This window comes from Tubulanus polymorphus, chromosome 7 (genome assembly GCF_964204645.1).
Source record: "Tubulanus polymorphus chromosome 7, tnTubPoly1.2, whole genome shotgun sequence".
Taxonomy (NCBI): domain Eukaryota; kingdom Metazoa; phylum Nemertea; class Palaeonemertea; order Tubulaniformes; family Tubulanidae; genus Tubulanus; species Tubulanus polymorphus.
The window spans coordinates 20,706,686-20,730,904 of NC_134031.1; the positions used below are offsets into that span (position 1 = coordinate 20,706,686).

At 37.4% G+C, this 24,219-nt stretch overlaps 2 protein-coding genes across 6 annotated transcripts in view; both read right to left on the minus strand.

The window, feature by feature from the left end:
- Window positions 1-88: 88 nt before the first annotated feature.
- On the minus strand, window positions 89-6,069 carry LOC141908542 (uncharacterized). Of its 2 annotated transcripts, none has more exons than XM_074798638.1 (9): window positions 5,921-6,069; window positions 5,135-5,288; window positions 4,653-4,765; window positions 3,612-4,138; window positions 2,930-3,032; window positions 2,349-2,615; window positions 1,645-1,764; window positions 1,231-1,380; window positions 89-1,134 (listed from the first exon to the last, which is right to left on the minus strand). In XM_074798638.1, the coding sequence occupies exons 2-9, from the start codon at window positions 5,274-5,276 to the stop codon at window positions 1,087-1,089; spliced, it is 1,470 nt and encodes a 489-aa protein (XP_074654739.1). In that variant the 5' UTR covers window positions 5,277-5,288; window positions 5,921-6,069; the 3' UTR covers window positions 89-1,086. The 2 variants fall into 2 exon arrangements, with proteins under 2 accessions (XP_074654739.1, XP_074654738.1); XM_074798637.1 differs by having other exon boundaries at window positions 5,910-6,069.
- Window positions 6,070-8,552: 2,483 nt separating this feature from the next.
- The window catches only part of LOC141908187 (ral guanine nucleotide dissociation stimulator-like 1), a 30,956-nt gene continuing 15,289 nt past the window's right edge, over window positions 8,553-24,219 (minus strand). For 3 of the 4 annotated variants that reach the window (XM_074798087.1, XM_074798086.1, XM_074798089.1), the window contains exons 3-16: window positions 23,912-24,111; window positions 20,680-20,924; window positions 19,242-19,372; window positions 17,836-18,051; window positions 16,807-16,910; window positions 16,551-16,635; window positions 16,364-16,459; window positions 15,954-16,195; window positions 15,496-15,546; window positions 14,879-14,908; window positions 13,073-13,202; window positions 12,705-12,830; window positions 12,184-12,298; window positions 8,553-11,512 (exon numbers count right to left, since the gene is read on the minus strand). In XM_074798087.1, the coding sequence (XP_074654188.1) occupies window positions 11,355-11,512; window positions 12,184-12,298; window positions 12,705-12,830; window positions 13,073-13,202; window positions 14,879-14,908; window positions 15,496-15,546; window positions 15,954-16,195; window positions 16,364-16,459; window positions 16,551-16,635; window positions 16,807-16,910; window positions 17,836-18,051; window positions 19,242-19,372; window positions 20,680-20,924; window positions 23,912-24,111 (1,929 nt within the window). In that variant the 3' untranslated portion in view covers window positions 8,553-11,354. The remainder of the gene's footprint in view (window positions 11,513-12,183; window positions 12,299-12,704; window positions 12,831-13,072; window positions 13,203-14,878; window positions 14,909-15,495; window positions 15,547-15,953; window positions 16,196-16,363; window positions 16,460-16,550; window positions 16,636-16,806; window positions 16,911-17,835; window positions 18,052-19,241; window positions 19,373-20,679; window positions 20,925-23,911; window positions 24,112-24,219) is intronic. The other variant, XM_074798088.1, reaches the window with a different exon arrangement.

Below are 24,219 nucleotides of genomic sequence, written 5' to 3' on the forward strand. Positions count from 1 at the left end.
GGACCAACCCTAACTAATGCACAGTATTGAAATCTTGTCTTGGATAATCAAATTTATTATTTTTCTTATTACAACAATACATTATAGCAACAATTTACTAAAAAAATACAACGATTGGTTCCAGCAGTTAAGTACTTCCACTTATAAACGATGCATAATTATCGTAAGTCGCAATCACACAAGCCTTTTTGACCAGGGTTAAATTAGGTCTAGGCCAAATAGTCTGTTTACATTAGCCACTTATTATTTGAGGATACCAGGTGATAAAATTAATCCAGATTATGCAGAAATATGAAAACGAGATTATGATAGAAAAAAGAAAATTGGATTCTCGACCCAATGATTATAAGGAGATACTTAACAGTGTCCACTAGGGAGAGATCAACACCTACCATGTTTAAAATGTTAAGTCCCTATGTGCCTACTTAAAACTCATAACAGGAATAAGATAAAACTATTAAAATGAATATATATATATATCTAAGTAAAACTATTCCAGTTTATCAAATGCTGATACAAGCAGATATCCAGTGAGACAGAGATTTTGACATTGTAAGTAGAGAATAGACATTGTAAACTTCATTCTTGGTAAATATTTCTAAGTACAACACGCAAAGATAATATCATATATAAGACAAGTACATGTATAAAATGAAAAACGTATAGCACAACTGAATTTCTAAAAGCAAAAAATTCTAATTCAGCACAATAGTTAACACATATGAGGTACAGGATCCAGCTCCACTGTTGTACATTTGATTCTAGAGTTAAAGAAAAGTCAAACCGAAACTGTGGAACTGGTTTGAGTTGATTTTTAGGTCAGTTTCTTAAGTCATGGGTCTAGTTAACTATCAGTAGTTATAATTGATAGTTTCACTAACTCAAAACTGTTACTATATAGATAACTTCAATGATGATAATAATAAATCTATATCAGAAACGTTTTCTGTCAAACCAAGCGACCAGTTCCAAAGTGGTTCAAACGAACAGTTTGTTAAACTTAATCATTTCTAATGGTTTCTCTCGGCTGTGGTGGAACCATATCAAACAACTCTTATATCATTTATGCAATTTCTTGTAAGTCAGTCAAGTGTAAGTCATCAAACGTGCATGAGCATCGATCAACTGTACTACCTACAAACAGATATTTATGTCAATGGGTTTAACAGCTGACAAATGAAAACCCTGCGAGAATAATCAATATGTCACAAATATTTCACCCATCTTTACCTGAACACGAGGTACAGTTATACAACCATCCACTGCATCTAGTCCAGTGTCTTCAGTTATTGTACAATCCGCGGTGACTCTTTGTAAGAACCGAATCAATTCATCCATTGGTCCATCACTTTTCCACGACACATTGGTTAGGGAACTTACCTACAATTCATTGAACCATAAAAATATTTTGTGCAAAGAGATGTCTGGAGATAATTTTACCTGTTGCAATTGTCTGTGTGGTAGTATAGTCTAGGGGTTTGACCAGGGGTGATTGTTTAAGGAACCCTTCAATCTTTATCCATTTTCATTCTCACAATTTCTCACGATAGAGGATACATAAAAAATACCGTGACAGCATATAACTTGATATCGCTGCTTTGCAGCTATATTTATACGATTTATATTTGAGTAAAACTTACTTACTTTGAATATAAATGCTATCAAAGCGCCTTGAAGATCATTTAAATCAGGAGTCAGATCAATATGCACACATTCAGATAGCACTCGTGCTATACACAGAAACGCTAACAAAAATATTTCAACCTGAAAATATGAATAAGTGCATCGAGAAATGACTATAATTGTAGGATCAATGTGAATGAGTTTGGCAAACTGAATTGGCTGGCTGTAATGGCAGGTCTCTCCGAGGTTTCTTTTTCTCAATCAAAGCAAGAAAGGCCAGAAGAACCATCAAGATACTCTGGCACTGCAGCCAGGATTCAAACTCATGAATCTTGGATTGATAAAAAAGGATGGCTTAAACCACTTTGTTTCTCTTACTAAACAAGTCATCCTCTCCACACGGCAGGGATTTAAACCTGATGGCATTGCTAGACTCAGCCACAACACGAAACCTAGGCACACTACCGCGCAGGTTTGCCTAGCGGCACCAATCAGTTTGCCCGTTGTATAATCACCGAAGCAATTTCACCAATAAACTACGAATGGAAAAACCTGGGCTAAAATGAAACGTATTTTTTGATTGGCTTAATGAAATGATCTAAGCTGCAGATCTGTGCAGACGAGCTAATCACGCAGGTTTCATACCGTGGTAGTCATGATGCGCCATCAGGTTCAAATCTCTGCCGGGGAAGGGTACACAATGTACACCGCTCATAAATGACTACCTTAAATAATAAAGTTTCCGCTGACGATTCATCTGCGTAAATCAATTGACAAATCGATCGTATTTCATTCATTACGATCGTCGTAAAGAAATTCTGATCTTCGACATTTTTCGTAAGAATTCCACCGTTCCATAGTACGTTTAATGAATCGGCTGAAGACCAAACCCAAGCGACTGCGGATAACGGTATCTTTGACGCGATGAACCAATTGTCTTCATCTCGTCCTAAATGACGCCAGATATATTTTCGAATGAAAAGCAGATGATCCTAAAAAAGATATCGACCTTGATTTTGTCATCTAATAACATGTTGTATGACTTAACCCTTTCCCACCATAAACAGTAGTTCCTCCCATATAGAAAACCACTGTTTCCAATTGTATAGAAAACTATAAGGATGCTGCCCTCTGAGAACTAATTATTATAGAAAATACCCGTACGTGGTATTTCATGAAGGGTGACACAAAACTGCTAAATACAGCCTTATAGTCGTACAGAAAAACCTAGCTCAGAAAGGATAGAGTATGGGTCAAGGTGACATCAAGTGGAATATCATATTTCTCAAATTTCTGCATAACTTACAATTGACACAGCACCATCGACGTCATCCAATTCATGGACCTCTTTCGCAGAGATGTTAGACAAGGCTTCGGGCGTCATTAAACAATCTACTTCTAAAAATGGACTAAAATAAAATCAACATTTTACTTACTCCGGACAATCTCTCAATGTAGCTGTCAATCTGTCTGTACCTATCTTCTCAGATAATCTGAAGACATTCACTATCAGGTGACCAAGTACAGTTCGAGTATGCATTAGTTACGCAATCAGTAACCTGTCTGTGGTTTAAATGAATTCTTCATAATTCATGAATTAGTAAGATTACTAATCCCAAAAACACAGCGTGACCACCGTGCCACCAGTGACAAAAATTACCTACAGGCTCTTAGCTAGAAGGTCAATGCTAGTTATGAAAATTGGGAAAGGTAGGTAATTAATGGTAGTAAATATCCTGTATCCTTCATATTGTATAAATCCTGTGAGTGTCTAAACTTGTGGAATAAAGTGAATTTGACTGTGAATAGATTGGCACAGCAACAAGAAACTTGAAGCAGATTCTCGAGAATGGTGAAAAAGTTAAACATGGCAGTACATTCAGCAGGACGAAATTTACGATGTAAATCAAGAGAAAAAATAATAATCAAAGGAATAGGTTTTTCTACAATGTAGCAGAAAACCCGAATCAAAGATACGATATATTTACCTTTGTAGTTTATTCATAGCTTTGAATAAAGGATGACAATATTCTAAAAGGAGCTGAAGTGGAAATGCTCCCTGATTTTCATCACGTTTCGTAAAATACTTCGTTAAGAAATACGTAAATATGCCATGACCGAGTTCTCTATACGATAATGACCTCTGCATCGGCAAACACGAAGACAACACAAACACGGACGTCTTCAATTTGGACTCGCTCAGAAATTCCCGACCGAGTTTTCCGGAATAACAGCAATCGAGGATAATAATCACTGCTTTCGCGTTCGTTTTACGAAGACACTTTCGTAAGTCCACCGACGAGATGGCTGAATTTTTCGTACCGTCGAAGTCAGATGGAATTAAGTATGGTCTCGATGAAGTTTCACGTAGATTGTACCAATTATGTCCGGAAAACGTGAAAATAAGCACTCCACTTTTGGTAGCTTTTCGGGCAAAGTTCTCCAGACTTTCTAGAATGTTTGTTTTGTCGGGTGCATCAGTTGAACCGTCACAAATAAATAGTTTTTGATTCATCTGTAATGTAATAATAGATGAATCACACACCCAACTTCTCGAGTGCCGCAATAGCCAAAATCTTAATTCTTATTATGCGCCTTATCTGCAGCCTGGAACCACCTTCGGACATAGGCAGCTATCAAAGTCTCAATCGAGAAACCAGCCTTAAGGCCTTCATTAAAACCAAACTATTTGATATATTTAATCAAAACGTGAAATGAGCTCAGCATTCTCTTAAAGTCTCAACTTCATCAAACTTCACACCAAGAAATAAAAATTCAGATGTTTCTATATGATGAGAAGAGTTGTAGAAACTTGGTATCGAATCAGTTAAACATAGAGATGACATAGTTAACTGTTAAAGTCTGTCGAAGTTTTACTGATTTTAACATAGGTTATATCAAAAAGGCCTGAAATTAGGGTTTACTCTTCAGTCATGGCATAGAAACAACGACACCGAAAATTTGACTTAACGGCACATTTTCAAGTTGGTGCAAAGTATAAGTGTACTGAAAACACAGTGTCTACTTACTGGCGGTATCTTGTAGCCGTTTCTAAAGATTTCAGACAATGATTTCGCGTCATTGTCAGCCGGTGGTCCCAGGTCGGCATTATTACCAATCCTTTTTCTCTGTTTACCGATACCTGCGGAAAAAAGGATACATTATGAAGTGCTAAGATCGAGAAAATTGGTTGTAGTTCTGGCAAGGATACGAAGGGTGCGTGCGGGTGGGGTTCATACAAACCACCCAAAGTCCGACAAAGGTCTGCATTGCCGATAAACATCTAGTAGTTTTATGGATTAAAAGACTTCAATATTGATAGATTATATGTTTACTTCAAATATTTACACATGTTAATACCAGCTGAAAGGTACGGTCATTTTCAAATGAACCAACCAAAACTTTTTGTTTGGTAAAAGAGTTAAGCTCAAATCGATGGTTTGAAGTACTGTCTAAATTACCAATGTGAAGTAATCAAGCTTCATAGGGCGAAATTCTATATGATTCTTACCAACACAAAGTGAATAACTGTCATTTGAATCGAAATCAATTTCATTGGCAATCAGTTTTGCCGTAACGACACCATACGATCGTTGATTATCCACGTGCGGTTGTTGCTTCATGAACAGTTTGCTCGATATAACACCCATCATTGAATGATGAATCTGTAAAAGAACGAAATTTGTCTTACATTTTTCTCTCGGCTTTTAGAGTCGACAATCTATATATTTTTGGTAAAAACACACGCGATAGACCGACCTGACGGCAAGTACGACGTCACCACTAACTTTATTTGATGCTATTTTCCTGAATTTTCCCAAACACTTTGTATGTTATTTTCCGTGTTTAGAATCAAATCAATTAACACATTCTAATACACAAGACATAGATGGAAACTGCTTGATCACTTGAAATCTAACCGCAATCTCAACATTTCCATGACTTTAAAGCTCAACGCTAAACCGACAAAAAATCGTTTCTTTATATAGGTCTTTGATTGACCCCCAGCTATCGTGACAAGCCCTTCTGCTTTTTTTTATATCAATAATTGCTAATTAAAATAGTCAAATGGTGTTTATTTGATGGAAGTGGATATTTTGCCAATGAGGCATTATTCTAGTAAACGCTTTTGCCAATGGCTATATATAACAAGATATAGTAATAGAATATAACAACTGTTTTTACCCCTAGGCCTAGGGATATAGGGTTAGGGTAAGGTGAGGCTACATGTAGTGATTGCGCAATCACAACAGAAACAACGACGGATAGAATTCGAAAATACTTACCATCAACTGACCTCTTTATGTTCGGACTGGCTTGACTGTAGGCTCAACTACGTAAGCCTCATTCCATCTCACTCGACAAAATGTAAGATTAAACTATATCGTCAAAGAAAACAAATTAATTCCATTTTGTGGCTTTGACATTTCGTTTTCTGGTCATCCGCCATTTTGAACATTAGGTATCATGTGATTAATGGAATGGATTAATGGGCGTAATATTTACCACGTGCGACTGAATTTAAAATAGTAGCGGGTCGACGGGCGGGCCGACAGGGCCAAATTCGGTTCAAATAACCGAATGCGGCCAAATAATCGAATGCGCTTGATTTTCGAAATATTTCGAACATTCGGTTATTAGTTTCAACCACTAGTCGACTAGATACGAAAACCGAATTTGGCCCTCGCTTGCCAGGGGTCCGGTATCACTCCCAAGCTTTAGCGTAGTGGGTTCGAATCTATCCCTTGATGGGTGAAGATGCCACTTCGGGGGAAATTATGAGAAATAACGATTCGAGATAAACGAATACGCCTAAAGCTAGAGGTTTTCATTAATAAATGTTAACGTTTTTATTCTTCGATTTCGATGTGTCATATGCCAGGAGCCCCTACAAACTATTATGGAAATCTAAATTACATTCGTACAACAAATTGAGCCTATACAATATGAATTTGACTTACTTACTTACTTTCGGATATACCAAATAACAGCTACCTCAAAAATTAAGAATTATTGTGCGTACAAGTTAGCAATTGAAACAGGAAGATATACCAGTACATCAAGAAAGAAAGACTTTGCACAAGTTGCAATGTAATAGAAGATTAATTACAAGAAAACAATTTTTTTTTTTCAAATTGAGTGCCGGTAAGCATGAAGTTTTTGGCAGAATTTCAGAGGATCGGTGCTCCAAGTAATTAAAAAAGCCTATGTCTCCCCTTAATTGAATCAAGGAGTTTTTTTAAATGAAAATCTGTCTATTGACGGGATTCTGTGATAACATAACAGTATGAATGATGATTAATCATGAATATATGGTATTAGTGGGTTTTCCCCCAATGACTCAAATAGACTGCTTTCCTCGTGCATGGTGTGAAATGATTCCTTTTAAGGGATTGCTTCGGGCAGGGATTAATTTCCCTGTCTTCCTTTGCGTGCTAGGATTCATTGATTCACTGCGGGATCGCTTGCGTGTTAGCATTCATTGATATCCTTTTAAGGGATTGCTTCGGGCAGGGATTAATTTCCCTGTCTTCCTTTGAGTGTTAGTATTCATTGATTCCGCGTGGGTTGCTTCGGGCAGGGCTAAGTCTTGTCTTCCTTTGGGTGCTAGTGCGGGCAATCCAGTTGCGCTGCCCTATTTTTGGCTTGGGCAATTTGATAGGTTTGTCAGTTACTGACGTCACCCGGCACACCCTGTCGGTAAATGGTGAAAGTAAGGCGTGGTCATCTTGGTTTTCGCGTTCTGTGTGAGGGCGTGTAGAGGGCAGTATATTCCTGGCTGGCTGTTTGTCTGGTGTTCTCGGCATGTGACCGGCGACGGAGAGCTGAACAGCTTTCGGACATTAGTTTTGTTCCGTACCAGGTTTTCATCGCTCTTCTCTTTTTTTTAAATTTCAGGACTCCCAAGAAGTTGAAGAAGAAGATGGTAGAAGGCGACTACAGAAGATGCCGAAAAAAATACTGAACTCGGCAATCTTGAAAGTTAAGTTGATACCCATGTAAATTAGGATTAATGATGAAGAAATGTGTGACTACAAAATGTTTTTCTTTTTCTCAATTTCAGCTTCGACGAAACCCAAGAAGACAAAGAAGTACTTAGATTTTGAAAAAAGATTAAGTAAAATCGACCGACGATCACACAACTATATCTGTACTTCGATTCCGAAAAAAATGATGTAAAATCGACCGACGATCACACAACTATATCTGTACTTCAATTCCCGCCTCTTTCGCTCCTGGCAGGTGTGTCACGATCGTAAGGGACACCAACTCAAAAAGTCGAACGAGAGTTTTTCAACAAAGTGTCGGTTATGAATACTCATGAATTGTCAAATTCATAATCTTAGACTTAGACTTAGTCCAATTGTAGGTGTTTGATGCATCAAAGTTTATAATTCTATGTGTATTTTGTTATTTTCCTTTTGATGCAAATTGTATTAATCAGCTGTAGTGGAAATGCATCATATATAAAGACTTATAAATACCTTACATGTAACTTTTGTGGTTTTAAAGTTAGTACAATTTCATACATAGTAATAGAAATAAAATTACTATTAAAATTTGAGAAAATAAGCTAAGAGGTAATAATTTGATATGTGAAAATAAAATGATGTTAAAAATGTAAATCAGATTGATTACTTAGTCCTACTCTTTCCAGAGTATTTGGCCAGGTTTATCTTTGGTTTTAGTGCAGAGGCCATGGACTAGAGTCTATGGTTGGACCAGCGGCGTATAAACTCTTGTTTAATACGCCTATGGTGGTTGGACTAGTCACTCACCAATGGAAAATTTGGGATTCCCGTTGAAAGTGTAAAAATTTTGGAATGTTGTCGAGTGTTTCTGGAATTGAAACTGCGCTTTAATTCTTGTAGAAGAACATGCCACTCAAAGAAACAGTAGAATAAGAAGTCTAACAAAGATATGCTTACATCAACATTTTGTGATTTATTGTTTTTCACATAGACCAATAATCATCATAATTCATACAACAGATATATACATCTACATTTTATATGTATATATAATATGTTATGTCTATTTACAATAAAATACATTTTTTTCAATCGATGGCCTTGACTAAAAAATTCAGAATTCAGTAAAATATTGATCTCAAATTGATGGTATTTTACAAAAATATGGAAGCACTCTGTAAATATTTTGCCATGCATAAATGAAAATAGCATATCTATACAAAACAAAATCGTATACGTAAAGATACGGTATATACATAAATAACATATAATATGATATGAGTTTTCCAAGCCCAGCAGAAAACTCAAATGCAGCTGTCAATCTACTGTCTGTACCCATTCGACTCATAACGATCACCTTTTGAATGGCAAAGTCTGGACCGAACACATCTTTCACAAACAGTGAATGTCTGTCTAAAATTGATGGTTGCATGACACCCTAATTCATTTTCAAAGAAAAATATCAGGGGTCCTGCCACAGGGGGTGGCACACCTGTACAAACATGTTTTTGGAAAATTGTGAATGTCTGTCGACTTATCAGGGGTTGATAGCTGCATAATTACTTATTACGTAATCTATATGAACAACAAAAATCTTATGACTTATTTTTTCATGAAGATAAAATGCATTTATTAACAATGCATTTTTATGTACATGTATATACCGAATGGAGATGATCTAACTCTAATAGCAGTCTATATAGCGTGTAGGATGAAACCAAACCTGTAGTCATTAGAAAAAGTATGCGTATATGTTATTTCTAACAAACTTTCAAATTATTTTTCTTGTTTTTATGATTGTGGGTTTGGTTTCATTTGTATCCAAAATAGTTCTTTAGTTTTCTAAACTGCATGAAAAATCAGGACATCAAAACTTTAAAGTGTGCCTCCCGATTTACTGATATTGCGCAGCCATAGAATGGAAAATTCCGAGGCCGTCACTGATTGAGAAGTCAGTCATATCTATTTGATGACTTGTTTCATCCTAAAAACTAATTGATATGACAGTAATGGAACTAAAATATCTGGCCTGTTCATTTGAATACTTTATACATAAGATACCCCAAATAGGTAACAATCCATACATGGTACACATTTTCTGTTTCCGCAACAAAAAGATATCTACATTACTGACCTAAAATACATGTAGTAACAAAATCTCTATTCCACATTCTCTAAATGCCTCGATGAAACAGACATCACATCTAACGAGTAAAACCATTAAACAATTCGATAATCAATAATATCTAATGTAAGTGGTGTATAAATATCAAATTTGGCACAAAATGAAAATCCAATTCAAAATGATTTATACGGACTCCATCAGTGGAATCATTTTTACACATATTGTCTGATAACGATGAGTGATATCAGAGTTGAATGCTATAAGATCCACATGGCGTACATAGGGTCAGAGTTGAATAGCAATTGGTCCAAAATAATTCAAATTAAATGGGTTTTACTGTAATAAGAATTGACTTACACCTTTCAACTCGGTAATCAACACGCTTTCCAGATTTTGTTGTAAAACTGACCGTGAATAATGAATTCATCCCACCTTTTTATTTATGGCCGGAATAAGTGCTGGCGTCAAAATGACAAAACCCAATGGGGCTTGTTTATACCACTGTGGCAAGTGAGGATCCAACCAGGTTGATGATCAGCTGATTGAAGCAACATCATTGAATCCCATATCAAACATTAGCAAAGTCAATCTTCAACTTTTTTTAGCGACTTCTTCCATAATAAGTCAATTTTGAGAGCCTTAAAATTCAGTTCAAAGTCGACTCAAAATGAATGAATAAGATTGACTATGCCACCTGGATTAGAACAAGCCCTGTTATTATAACCTATGAAAATGTATAGACAACACAATGAATCCAATAATAAGGATATGATCGCAAAAATAGCTCATGAATTCATAACCAAGTTTAACCAAACATATATTATCCGTGTATATGTACACAACACCTTTGAATTATCATTGGTAAAAATGATGAATCTTCAAAAAGCCATTGAAAAATAATGTCCTATCCTACTAAGAATTTGGATATTTTCAATACATTTGGACCAAAAGAAACATGAAAAGAAACTTTCACAGAATTACAGAATCGAGTAAGATTTGGCGTACCGGTATTTATTGTCATAAATATGTTGGCATCAAGCGAGCATTGGTACCTAACGGGTTGGCATTATAGCCAACTTTGACTGAAGTAGTCTTTGTAACAACCTGAACAGTTCATAAGCCACTTGCTCTTCCCAGTCTCTACTTGTCCTCCCTCAACAGGGATTCAAACCTGATGGCATCGCAACATTCGGCATGGCACGAAACCATATCTGATTAGGTTTGCAGCACAAAAATATGCAGGGCCAATCAGATTGCCTGTTAATAAGTCGTTGAGGCAAGTTTCATGGATATATCTATAAATGGAATAACCCGGGCTGAAATAAAACGGGATATCTGATTGGCTAATCAAGTTATCATCTAAGCTGCATACCGATACACTAGAGCTGATCAGACAGGGTTCTGTGTCGATGCAATCAGATTCGAATCTCTGCCTAGGAACGATGGATCGAACCCGAATCTCTGCCTAGGAACAATGGATCGAACCCGACTACCCCTATAAATATCTCTGTATAATACAATAAATACAATATTTACAATTAGTGTGACTAGAATAACCATTGCACAGTGTAGTTTCATGACAACGATCTTCCTCCATTGTTGCCATGACGATGGTTTTAACCATTTCACAGTTGTCACGTCAACGATTTACGAGGCGTTAATTTGTTTTTTCCTTTTTTCGTTTTCGAGGGCGTTGTTTCATTTTCCGCAGATTTCTTACGCACGACGAAAGTCAAATCGGCGGTATTGTTCATCGCGTAAAACACATTCGAACACGGTGGAATGGCTAGTTCTGAAAAAAAAACAAATCCAGGGATCAGAGAATATGAAACATGAAACGGGTCTAAGGGACCAAGGGAGATAAGGGACTTTTATCAATAAATTCATCATTTTTCAGAAGTTGTAGAGTTACATATACAGATATCAATACAACAGAGGTCATTCATTTATTAAGTACGCATTAGGGGAGGCGGAGGGGTCAGTGAAATGGCGTACTGTAATGCTTAATGTATATGAAAAAATGGCCGATTTTGCGTACAGAGGGGGAGGGGGTAGAAAAATTCAAATTTCATGCGTACGTAATAAATTAATGCTCCCACAACTATTAATTAACACAGTGAATTTAAGTGGAATTGGCTTTTGCTTTATGATTAACTGCTTTTTCCAGGGCGCAGTTCCAAAGAAGTTTGAGTATATCTACTGAAAGCCACTGTACTCAGGTGGAGTGTGAAAGATACTCAGTATGTACAGCGGCTAACTCCAATGACTTTTGACTTACTCGCACAAAAACTAAATCTTTTTTCTGACTTTCTTACGTACTTTCCTATCAATAACTCGGACTTTGCTTATGGCAGACCAATTTTGCTGGTCCCATTTGCCTGAGTTAGGCGAGGTTAACTGTAAATAGCCATGGAGGGATATAGAAAAGAATGATTGAAGTTTAACGTTAAAAGACTGACATACCTCTATCAGGAAGTATCTGCGCGATACAGTAATCATCCGCGCAGACCTGGTCATGTAGATCATATTTCTCAAAAACTCTTTTAATCACAGATGATGTATGATCACAGTTAGTCAACTGAAAAAAATAGAACAATCAAAACATCGTCATATTTTCAGAAAGAGAAAGTTTTTACCGTGGGTATACGTAATTGATTGTTTTAGATCCCTCAACAAATGATGACGATGGCTATTAGTTTATAGCTCGAAACATCGCTCGAAATACAGTTACTCAAGAACTTTACATATTTTGTTGAAATTATTGTGGGGTTTCGTACGTAAAGGTTGATACTGTTTTAAGACGAGAAGATACACAATATCCGTGTATGATGATAACGAGAGAAATCCCACAATAACGAAGCCAAGATTGAAAAATTCTATATCAGAATGATTATATTTGAGGAGCGATGTTTCAGCTAACAACTGTTAGCCATCATCAGGCGTCCTCATGATGGCTTACTCAATGGTTTTCTCGTAATACGTACCAAAATGCCTTTATAGAGACTGGTGCACGGCGTAGAGAAACCTTCTAATCGCACTTTAATTATACACGTATCAGTCGCTTTAGGATCTTGTGATTCTAACGAATTCATCGATACGGAATGTTGAATCTAAAACGATACGAAATCACCTCAATCTTCAATGAATATCAGATGAAGCCACGGAATTGAATATCGTATATTATCTTAATTCCCGGGGAAGGTGTAAACAGAGACATTCCGGACTTTGGAAGAAAATTTTCAGGGATTAAAATTGTAAATAATGTTTGTATTGGTAAAAAAGAGGTCAATAGAAATACGAGTACACTCGTAGTCGGCTGCGAACGTGTTAAGGTATACCCTGGTAGACTTACTGGTCGTTTAACTTTAGGTGACGGAGAACTTGAGTTCGTACTGCTTAAACTCATCCTATCGTCTGATCCATACGGCGATGATGGCACCGACAAGTTCTCAGCTGACGATCTCCGCGACAACGATAGAAAACTACAAGATAAAAGAATAGAATTCGAAACTGATGAGGATCCTGAAATAAATTCTTCCAATCAAATTGATCATTATCAGACATTTGACCTTTACGACTATTGCATAATCTTAGGATCAACCGAATATACTCTAACATAAGGGCTGATCCAAATAGTAGTAAGACATAAGAATTTACTTGTCAGAGTTTCTAATGTAACATACACTGCAACATCCATTTACTTTTTATTCTCAACAGCTTTCCAGGTTAAGCCTAGCAAGTACACAGCAAAAGAAACATTGAAACAAGAAACAGATTGTGTTCACGTCATGTTTAGTTCACCCACTCTATGACAGCAGTGAAACAAGAAACTGATTGGTTGTGTCTGTGTTTCTTGTGTTCATAGACATGCAGAGCAATTAAAAATTGAAAAACAGTTTTACTAAATAATGTTTCTTGTTTCGGAGCACTCGACAGAGTCAGCAAACAAAATAGAAAAATGTTTCCGTTTCATGTTTATCATGCTGTATGAGCTATAGACTTGAAAACATCAAATTGGTGTTTATTTTACAGTTCTTCCTAATGAAAGCTTCTGCAAGCAAGAATAGCATTTTATGAGCTGGTCTTTAGGCAGTGAGGCAAGGAGCATTAGGCATGTTTCGAGAACTCGGATGCTATCGATGCGTCAAAGCATTTGTCTCGAGTATGAATAAGTTATTCTTCAGTGTGTTAGAAAATGCACATAATCAGTTACACATAAGTTAAAACAAAATAATCTGACAGTAGAATTAGAAAGAATTTCACCATGAAGAATTGATTCTTGGATGAATAATGGCTTTTGCGCTGAATTTACAGAGACATCAATGAAGCTAAAACTATCTTCTCACGAAATATGTACGTATAAATTTCAGTGAAGCTAAATTCATTTTTGAGAAATATATAAATATATTCAATTCATTCATGCGATGAAGAAATATCTCTACCATTCGCAGGGATTCAAACCAGATGATATATTATCAAGATTGTTCTCTCTTGTGTGGCAAATTTTTTCCGAAATAAGACGAATGTAGAAAATCTATGATTCCTGCAAATGGGAGGATAATCAATGATTGTGATGATGATGATAGTGGTTGTAGTTAATTCTAAAACATTTACCAATTTATCGTGTACGTCAAAGTGTACATTTATATACAACAGTGCTCTCCCTTTTTTCAACGAAAATGAAGAATGATTTTTTTCGAAAATATATGAGAAAGACTTGTTTAAAACACGTTTTAACGATGAGAAATTAACTGTTTTGAATTGTCACGTATGTACATATGTGTTACTGATGAGAAATGATGAACAGGCAACAAGATTTTTCTCCGCAGTGTTTTACAGTATAGAGATCTTGCAGCCATTTGTGTTTTTCACGTCAACATATCGGGATACGTTTAATACCAGTTTATAAAACCAGCCCCAGTAAAATAAATCTTAGTATAATACCCCAGCTTGAGAGGTTAACTGAGTAACGCGGGGTCTACTGAGAATCTTCATTTTACCGGGTAGGTTTGGGAATGATATGAGCAATAAACTGTGTAAGGCAGAGTGAATCCAAAAACTAGTGGGGATGACACGAGTTTTCCGACCAACACGGCTTCATAAATAAACCATAACATCACATGTGCAAGATCTCTATAGTGCGTTCAGAAATACGTACCAGCAGCATCTTAATATCAGCAATACCCAACTGAATGAACACGATTACGCAAGGTTTTATTCAATTCATCGAATTTCCCAAAAAAAAATTACCGACAGAAATTAGATGTGACAAGCCTTTATAAATCAATGGGGCACCAGCAATTCTACTGTGGCAGGTAAGGATTCCCCCAGGTTCGCTAATAGCACTAGGTTACCACGCTTCAATTTTAATTTCTTCTTCATTTTCTCATTAATTTTCAGTGAAATTCATACCAAACATTGAGTGAGATATCGTATCTTTTTGATGACAACTTGTTCGATAATTTTTAGATTTGGAAGCCTTAAAATTCAAGTTCAAATTTCATCGAAAATGAATTGATTTTCACTACGAATGACCCAGTGCTTTGTGGTGCCATCTAGTGAGTGCTGGTATCCCATTCAGTCAAAATCATAGAAGTCATCACAGTTGATATTGTTCATTGCATCGACGACTTATCCAACTTAGTTGAGTAGTAAATGGGACTCCAAAATTGACTTGAGATGTAACGACTTCAGTGAATTTGACTGTACTACTGCATCTGCAAAGGCCACATAAATCTGTCGACAAATATATTCAATTTGAGCCTCTGTACTCACCTTGGTTTTTTCTTCAAAGAAAGGGATTCCAGTTGACACGATAACTCATGACTGCAAAATAATAACGATAAGCTTGAATATACTGGTATTACGACATATTTGCCTGCACATATCAATTAAGACCTGAAGTACAGTAAATCTCCAGCTATATCTTGATAATTTGGTAGATTTGATTTGGTGTCCCTAACAAATCAACCACATCTGCCGGCAGTGAAACAGGGGTTTGACCTTAAGATTGGAAATTGAAATACTTGCATATATAGTTGGGTTATTGGTTGAATTTAGAGATTGTTTTATCACATGCAGATTTTTAGCTGGGAGCCTAGGGTCAGTGTGCACATTACCGTAAGTTTCAAAGGGTTAAGTACGATCAAACTGCATAAATAGCCTACTTTTGATAAGATGAAATTAAGCTGATCAGAATGTAGCACGTTTCTATCACATTTCATTATGATTACCTTTCTTTCTCATTGAACACAGCTATTGAATCGAACCATTCGTGAAACCGTGGATCCGGCTGAATGCTGTACGTTCCAGCTGCCGATTTCAACAACTTAATCATCGCGATTATCTCAAACTCTTTCTTTTTCTTATCGAAATTAATCAGCCCATTTTCCGTATAATCCGGTATTGCTGTATCGAGATAAGTGAGATCACGTAAAAACGTCCCTAAATACGGCACCGTTCCTTGTATTTGACCCTGAAATAAGAATATTTTATAAACATGCTGTTTAATAACCATGAAATATGAATGTTTTAATGCTTTCGTTTAGGGTATCAGGGTCAGTGTACTGTAATAACCATGATGATTTTAGTGAGAATGGCACCGGGAAGTTTTGTAGCTGATGAAAATCATTTCATTACTCACCAAATCATACCATGATTTCCTTCTTTGAGAACCTTTACGTCGTAACCTCAACGTACCACTACCTTCAGAAGCATTCGCAAATTTTGCTGTACCTTCCTATTAAAATACATAATGAAATACTTAGATACATACGTGTGTACTTTAGTGGTCTACTCTAGAAAGTTGATGGGGGTTTATCTCTACATACTTTCATGAGAAGTGTTCGGCAGCTGATTTGATTGTTATCCTCGGAAAATATCGCCGATAATTCATCAAATAACACTTGATATTCTCTGAAAAAGAAGACTCTTTATGAAACTCGAACAGTATGAAAACAAAGAAAGGTTTTTGACAATCTTATCTTCAGGAACAAAGGCTAGATACTAGACTAGAACTTTCAAAAATGCACTCAAGTATCAAATCTTAGAAACTTAGAAAATTTTTCATTTAAAATTCTCACTTACTTCGGGACTAGAGACCATGTTTTCTTCAACCGATAAATCGGGTTCGATTGTAACCCGCTGACTATTGCGTTTAAAGATGAGAAGTTCTTCAGCTCTCGAAGTTCCTGAAAATGTTGAGACCAAACATTAAAAGCAGTCCTCCCACTGTGTACATACCGGGTAATACATAAAACCTCGGTTGAGGTGCCTATATTCATTATCAGGGAGGCCACTTTCCGACTACAAATTCCCTAATTTTTCCATGTTTTGACACGAAATTCCCTGAGTGAATCAGCGTCAAGGAGTCAATGGAGTCTGAATATGGGACTCTTATGAATGAGTGGATGGCCAGACACTGATCAGTATTATCTTTACTTTATTGAGTGAATCTAAATCTAAATCGCTACTAATTTAAATGTCATCCATCTGTAAAATGTCTCCTCCTCACCGCGCGCGCAGACGGCGATTGCGTAATTAAATCGGCTGATTTAAGAGTCAATCAAACCGGTTGCAAGCACTCCACTCGTTGGCTATAACGCTCTGAAGAGTCTTCATCTCTCCAAACGAGCCAGCGAAATTATTGAACCAATCAAATATTCATGCGCAATAAAGCCCCATTATTTATCGGGATCAGTGTCGTCTGATGAAATTCATCCGGAGAATTCGACGGTTTAAAGGTCTTCTAGATATCATAGAAAATCGTCTGGCTATTTAGATAGATATCTTATTGATATTCTGCCTCGAGCACTGGCAATAATCCCACAGATACCTAAGAGGCCACTTTCCGCCCCATTTACAAAATCCCTGTCTTAGTCCCTGAATATTCCATTTCATAACACAAAATTCCCTCAGTGAATCTGCAGCAGGTGAAAGGAAAAATTCCCCGAGCGAATCTGCTGCAGATAGAAATATTTCTTGGTTTATGTGGGATGTTACAATTTATTCACTATTTCTGTGAATCAAGAAATGGTCCAAGGTCTCTGGAGGGCAAGCCGAGTCTTCTGTATCATCATCGACAATATTATTGTACACAATTTCTTGATTACAAACCCTTGCGATGTCGATCCACTTGGTGATGGCTTTAGCTCGATGCGACGCTTTATGACTGTTAGTTACTGTAAGTATAGTAGATATGACCCGATACGATACGGCGTTAAACTGGTCGATTGTCGCGAGAATCGTCTTCGTATCGGCATCTTTGTGTTTCATACGTTTCGACCAAACCCCGCCAAGACAGTGGTGAGGTACTATTTTTCTGAACAGCTCCTGAAAGAAATTTAGACGAGAAAACTTGTTTGAAAGTTAATCGATGCCTTAAAAATTAACACATTTATTGTTTCTGCTGATAAAGCGCGTTTCTAATTGCTTCGATTAAGGTTCCATCGCCCAAAAAATCCCGAACTATGAGAGATAAATTCTTGAACTATCACGTATGAACTATCACGTACTTGACAGCCATTTCCCACCTCAATTATATCTTCATTTTTTCTCCCTGGGTGCCCCGTATTTTTGGGTCAGAATATACATTATCCGATTAATAAAAAGAGGCTGCTATTTCTGAAAGTTATTTCATGAAATTTGAAGATGTATTGATGATAACAAGAGCCATTAGTTGTCAAATCAAACAGAATGTCGAAAACACTTTATCGCGCACATATAAACTCGTACCACTTCATAAATAAGTCTCCAGTGAAGTGATTCCATAAAATTTCATGCTTTCACAGTTGATGGCACTTATTTTATGAAATTCTAAATTCTAACGATATTGATATCCGGGTTTGACTACTTATACAGTGTTGTCAGCAGGTCAATGAACACAAGTTGTGGAGAGGCAGATCCACAGGTTTTACCGGAGACTTCCATAAGTCGCTCAAAATTTTGAGTGCTCCATTTATTTGAAAGCATTTTTTTTGTCTTAAATGCAATTTCTGTAAACGACGGCTTAATTTTGTAAAAGATTCCGGAAGGGTTTCAGAATGAGACTGCTGGCATGCCCTTTTCTTTGCCCGGAAAATAAGTATGACCCGCAAATGTACGTAGCCCCTGGATCTCTGGTCCTATTGAGTCTAGTTAGAGGGTGTGATATACCTAGCTGATTGAACGGTAATTTCATCAATCGTAGACTGACAAATTACCTTAATCAAATGATGATTCGAGCAAGGTTTCAAGTTTTAATTACCCGAGACGGTCTATCGATAATGACGTTAGCTCAATCAAATCTGAGATTTCTAAAGTTCATAAAGTTCAATCTGCTTGATTACAATGCTTGTTCCCTGCTACACGGATTATTAATGAGCTCTAGTGTGGAATGTATTGAGGAAATCAATTTGTTACAACACAAAAATTTGATTAACTCCAAGCATCAAATTTTGCTGATGTAACACGCAATACATGCAACAATCAACGATAATTCAACAGATATCTGTCAGATGAACTCTGATAGTCAGAATACTTACAGCATCTTTATAAGTAAGTTGTTCGGCCATGACCTCGTATGGAATAGTCATGAATTCATAACAATTAGAACTCGTTCGTATGTGTCCTCCAGCATCGTTACTCGGACAAAAATGAAATTTCACTTCAGAATCTGAAAAATATAGAAAATTAAAATGATAAATATCAAATATCATCACTGCTGCGTTTATAGTTGAATTATAGTGCGTTTATTAGTTGTTATGGCCGCGTGTAAACTACAATATAAACATAATACGATGCCTAAAAAACCAATAAAATACCAATCAAACGAACAATCAAACGAAACCTGCTGCGACGACAACGCGTTCAATTTTTCTTCTATTTATTTTGCTATTTCTCCAGTGTATTATGAGTCACTGCGCACCGTCGATCGTATTCACTCCTCGTAACCATAGCAACCAACTGTTGCTTCGTACAACAATTTGACAATTTGTCATTGGATAATTAAAACGAATTGACGTTATTTCCTGATAATTGGTTATTTTTCTAAACAGTTTAATTAGTCTCGCGGGATATGAATTCTCTGATAAAGTGATTTGCGCAATTTTCGAAAAACACTTTTTAAAAAATTCTGCTAATTAAACGAGGCATCAGCAACGCTTCTGTAGTGAGCTGAAATCCATCAATTTCACAAGTGTATGAGCAACATACAAGTCGCGATCACACAAATGTTTTTGACATAAATGTTTTTGACAAGGGCTTAATCTGGCACTAAACCAATAGTTTACATTGATGTGACAGAGTGCGACTCATCAGTCACAACAACAGTGCATTTCAGTAGCAACTGAAAGAGATAGTTATGTGTCAAAATATACGGCAGAAAGTAGAACATGTGCAACTCATAACGACTGGATGAGTACCGTAGGTTGATGGGTCCTTGGAGTAATATGATTACTCCAAGATGGGCTATAGCATCACAGGCAGTGGCAGTGAATCACGAGTTGCAAGCAGTCCTTACGCTGACCCACATCCGGCTTAACTGACATATATAAACACAGGTCCTAACGGTGACCTATATAAACACGGGTCCTAACGGTGACCTATATAAACACGGGTCCTAACGGTGACCTATATAAACACAGGTCCTAACGGTGACCTATATAAACACAGGTCCTAACAGTGACCTATATAAACACAGGTCCTAACAGTGACCTATATAAACACAGGTCCTAATGGTGACCTATATAAACACGGGTCCTAACAGTGACCTATATAAAGTCAGGTCCTAACGGTGACCTATATAAACACGGGTCCTAACAGTGACCTATATAAACACGGGTCCTAACAGTGACCTATATAAACACGGGTCCTAACGGTGACCTATATAAACACGGGTCCTAACGGTGACCTATATAAACACAGGTCCTAACAGTGACCTATATAAACACGGGTCCCAGTGGTTTTAGAGTGAAAACTTACATCGCATCGGAATGTTTTCTTCGCGTTTGAATTTTTCAAGTCGTTGCTCGGCTCGGTGTCGTAGGTCGACATCTTTGCAGTCGTTGACAGCGAACTCGATTAGTTTATTCAAACTGGCGTAATGGGGCGGATCTCTGAAGTCATCCGCGTACGAGTCCAACCAGATATTTATCACGCCCCGATACGACTTGCGATGAGCTTCGCGTATTTCATTCTTCATTTCGACGTCTGAAAGTTTTCGATACCTGAAATGAAATAAGTTTATTTGATAAATAAAGGCCACATCTTCGAGTTGATGGTTGAATATCTAGAACAGGATGGCCACCGACTTGCTTTTTCCCTGACTATTCCCTGACATACACATTGTTTTCCCTGAAGAATTTAAGAATTCAATTGATTTAACCGTTTACTTTATTTACTTTAAACATCGACATCTTGACCGGAATCTTTTCACAACTCTTCCCCTTCGCGCACTTGGAAGGCGTCGTTAACAATCCAGGGGGTAATGTTAGAGATTAACAGTTATTAAGTCTTAGTCATAAATTAGGCGAAAATTGAACTATGTTTACAGCAAATTCGATAACTAACAAGTCTCCAGTTAATGAAGTTGCTAATTTGCCAAGAGACGATTGTGACGTCAATCTGTCACAGACACTTTCTTGCAATGTTATCGTATCGAACCAGTTTTATTATCTTATCATGAACATTTAAAAGTCGACAGCTCAGTGTCTATACAGGAGTTCCCAACAACTGATAAAACAGGGGGCAGATTTAGGGGGTGGTTTTAGGGGTCCTGACACCTGCCTCTGTTATAATAGTTGTCCTAGGGGCGATTCCAGATGCCAATTTTGAAGGGCTTGTCACATCTCAAAAAGGCACTTTGATGCCCAAAAGCAATCACACTGAAATACACCAATTATCTTTGTTGACAAAATGAAAAAAGGGCAAAATTTGATGGCCTTGATTGATATTTGATGAACTTGATTGATATTTGATGTACAAGTCTCATAAGTTCCCTGCCAAGATGAAAACCTGAAAGGGTCCTTTTCGTCAAGACAGAGATTGTTAAAAAAACCTGTAAATTTGACACTTCTTCAAACATACTCTATCGGCGCCTCCTCAGATGACCTTTCACGCAGCTGCTTTTTCCGACAAATGCCTTTTTCTTTAGGACTGCCAATTTTTCCCTAGATCCGCCTCCATAGAATATTTCCAAAAAAGTTTCTCGCCCGACAAACGTGTATTTATTCGAGGCGGCAGACATTTCTTACAAATACTTCGATATCTGATTTAAGTATACGTATGAGGTCTACATAAAACAAAAAGTTCAAGTGCTTTGAAAATCAGGGAACATAAATCCCTTATCTCTAAAAGACTAACCGCATTGTACTTCTGATGTAGCCACATAGACTGTCGGCTGATTCTATGCCGGATGATTGTTTTTAAAAAAGAATTAACAGTAATTTTGATAGCCTGTGGACACTAGAGATAAAGTTGATGATGAAATCTGGTACTCAGGAAGATTGGCTGTAGTTCAGCAGATGACAGGCTGTGGCTGCGATCACACGGAGACAGCTGACCTGAATCACTCACCAGTTACTCAAATACGTTCAAAACGATGCTGTGGCAGGTGAGGTTAATCAAGCACGGGATGCAGGGAAACACAGAAACAGGAGACAGAAACATGTTTCCGAGCATTTTAAAGAATTTTCTAAATTTGAAGCGTATTGCAATTGACTGGTCGGACACTGGTTACTGGAGAGCAGGGACACGAGAAGGGACACATGTGTGCGTAAACATGACACCCACTAGAGGGATGAACGACAGAGAGAATGGAATATGTCCAGGAAGGAAACATGATCTCAACAAAGAAGAAGCGCAGATAGAAGAGAAAGAAGAGCAGATTGAATTGTATATCAGTGATTTTTCTACATCATCCAAAATGTGTTTCTCCTCTTTATATGAATTCTCCACTAAAGGCATGCATGCCTTCTGTCTCTGTTTTCGTTCCCCATTCACATTTTTCCTCCCGTCATTTTCTCTTATCTGCTGATTTCCACAATATCCCATCTCTATACAGAGACTGAGCTCTCTGATGGTGACATGGCTTGAATAGGGAATATACGTTTTAACTGATGAATATTCTACCTTTGATGTACGAAGCATAAGCAAAAAAGTTCCTTCATTGATTAGGCCACCATTCAGTAATAGGTTTTGGCTGCAGATCACTGATTTTGGCAAGAACAGTCCAATAGTCTTTTCTGTTTGGACATCTGCCCGTATACATCAGGAATGACATCTAGGTCTTCTGTATTTTAAATGATGGGTTAAATGGTTATATAACCCATCTGCTTAACAAAATTCTCATTAGCCACACGATCACACGGGTCAGACTGGCCCGAACCGGGCCCATGTCAAATTTGGCCCGTGCGTAATGAGAGAATACGTTCACACATACATCACTGGCTCCTCCCTAAAATACTATCGAAACCATGCAGTGGCAAGTGAGGTGAGATCAACCTTAGATCCGAGCTAGAACCCGACACAGGCTCGGTCGGGCCTAATTTGGCCCTCACCAAACGGGCACGGACCCATTTGGCACCAGCGTGATGGTCAAACCTAATCTGACTCGGGCCAACAACGTTCATACGATCACAGCTACGTAATAATCCTATTGTTTCATCTGAGGATATTCTTCAATTATCTATCGGAACATGAGTTGCTCGTAGAGATCCCACGCATTGTATCTATTTACGATGATGAAAGTGCCGTTGTTCGTACTCGAGTGGGTGCTTCTTACTGATTTATGAATGAACATTTTTGATATATCTAAATGGAAGCTGCGTTAAGGCAATATTCGGCTTGTTCGCGCTTTGAATATCAACTGATGTTTCTTCAGGATATAAATTCATTCTTGTAGTCGTGGATTGGTGGAGGATATTTCACCAAGATCGAGACCAGCTCACTGTTCACGCATACAAAATATCTAGTCCGAAATTTTAGCGCCCAACTCGCGTGTTACGTAGCTGTGTTAATGAGCAGTTAAGCAAGAAAGTTAGTAACAAAGAAAATGGAATCTAATGAGTCCATAAAAATGAAGAAAAAAAACCAACCGGACATTTTCCTTGGATTTAGGCATTTATCAAACAGACACTGATCCGATTTAAATGTATCGGCCGTATTGAATCTAAATATCATTCGAATTCCTTTTGACTTTGATTTAATTTCTTACCTTCTGAATAAGGCATCTAGAACGTGTTCTACAGAACTGAACGATCGGTAAGTAGCCAGGAACACATTGACGTGGGTCGAATCAATTAATCCATTATCCTGCACTAAATGAGTTATCAATTTATTCAATGATCCGGCTTTGATGTGACGAACTTTCAACGTCTCCCACGCCAACTTCGAACCGTCATCTTCGATGATATCCTAGAAACAGAAGACGCGCGTAAAAAACTCATCAAACGAACAAACCTGCCTCTCGTGACGGTACGATAAACCCCCCAGTGCTTCACGCAGCGATGCACACAGTTACTA

Coding starts and splice junctions, on each gene's coding strand:
- LOC141908542 (XM_074798637.1), bottom strand. Junction 4,766..5,134: donor CAGTTATTCACTTTGTGTTG/GTAAGAATCATA, acceptor TTTTTTCCGCAG/GTATCGGTAAACAGAGAAAA. Junction 4,139..4,652: donor ACGGCTACAAGATACCGCCA/GTAAGTAGACAC, acceptor ATTACATTACAG/ATGAATCAAAAACTATTTAT.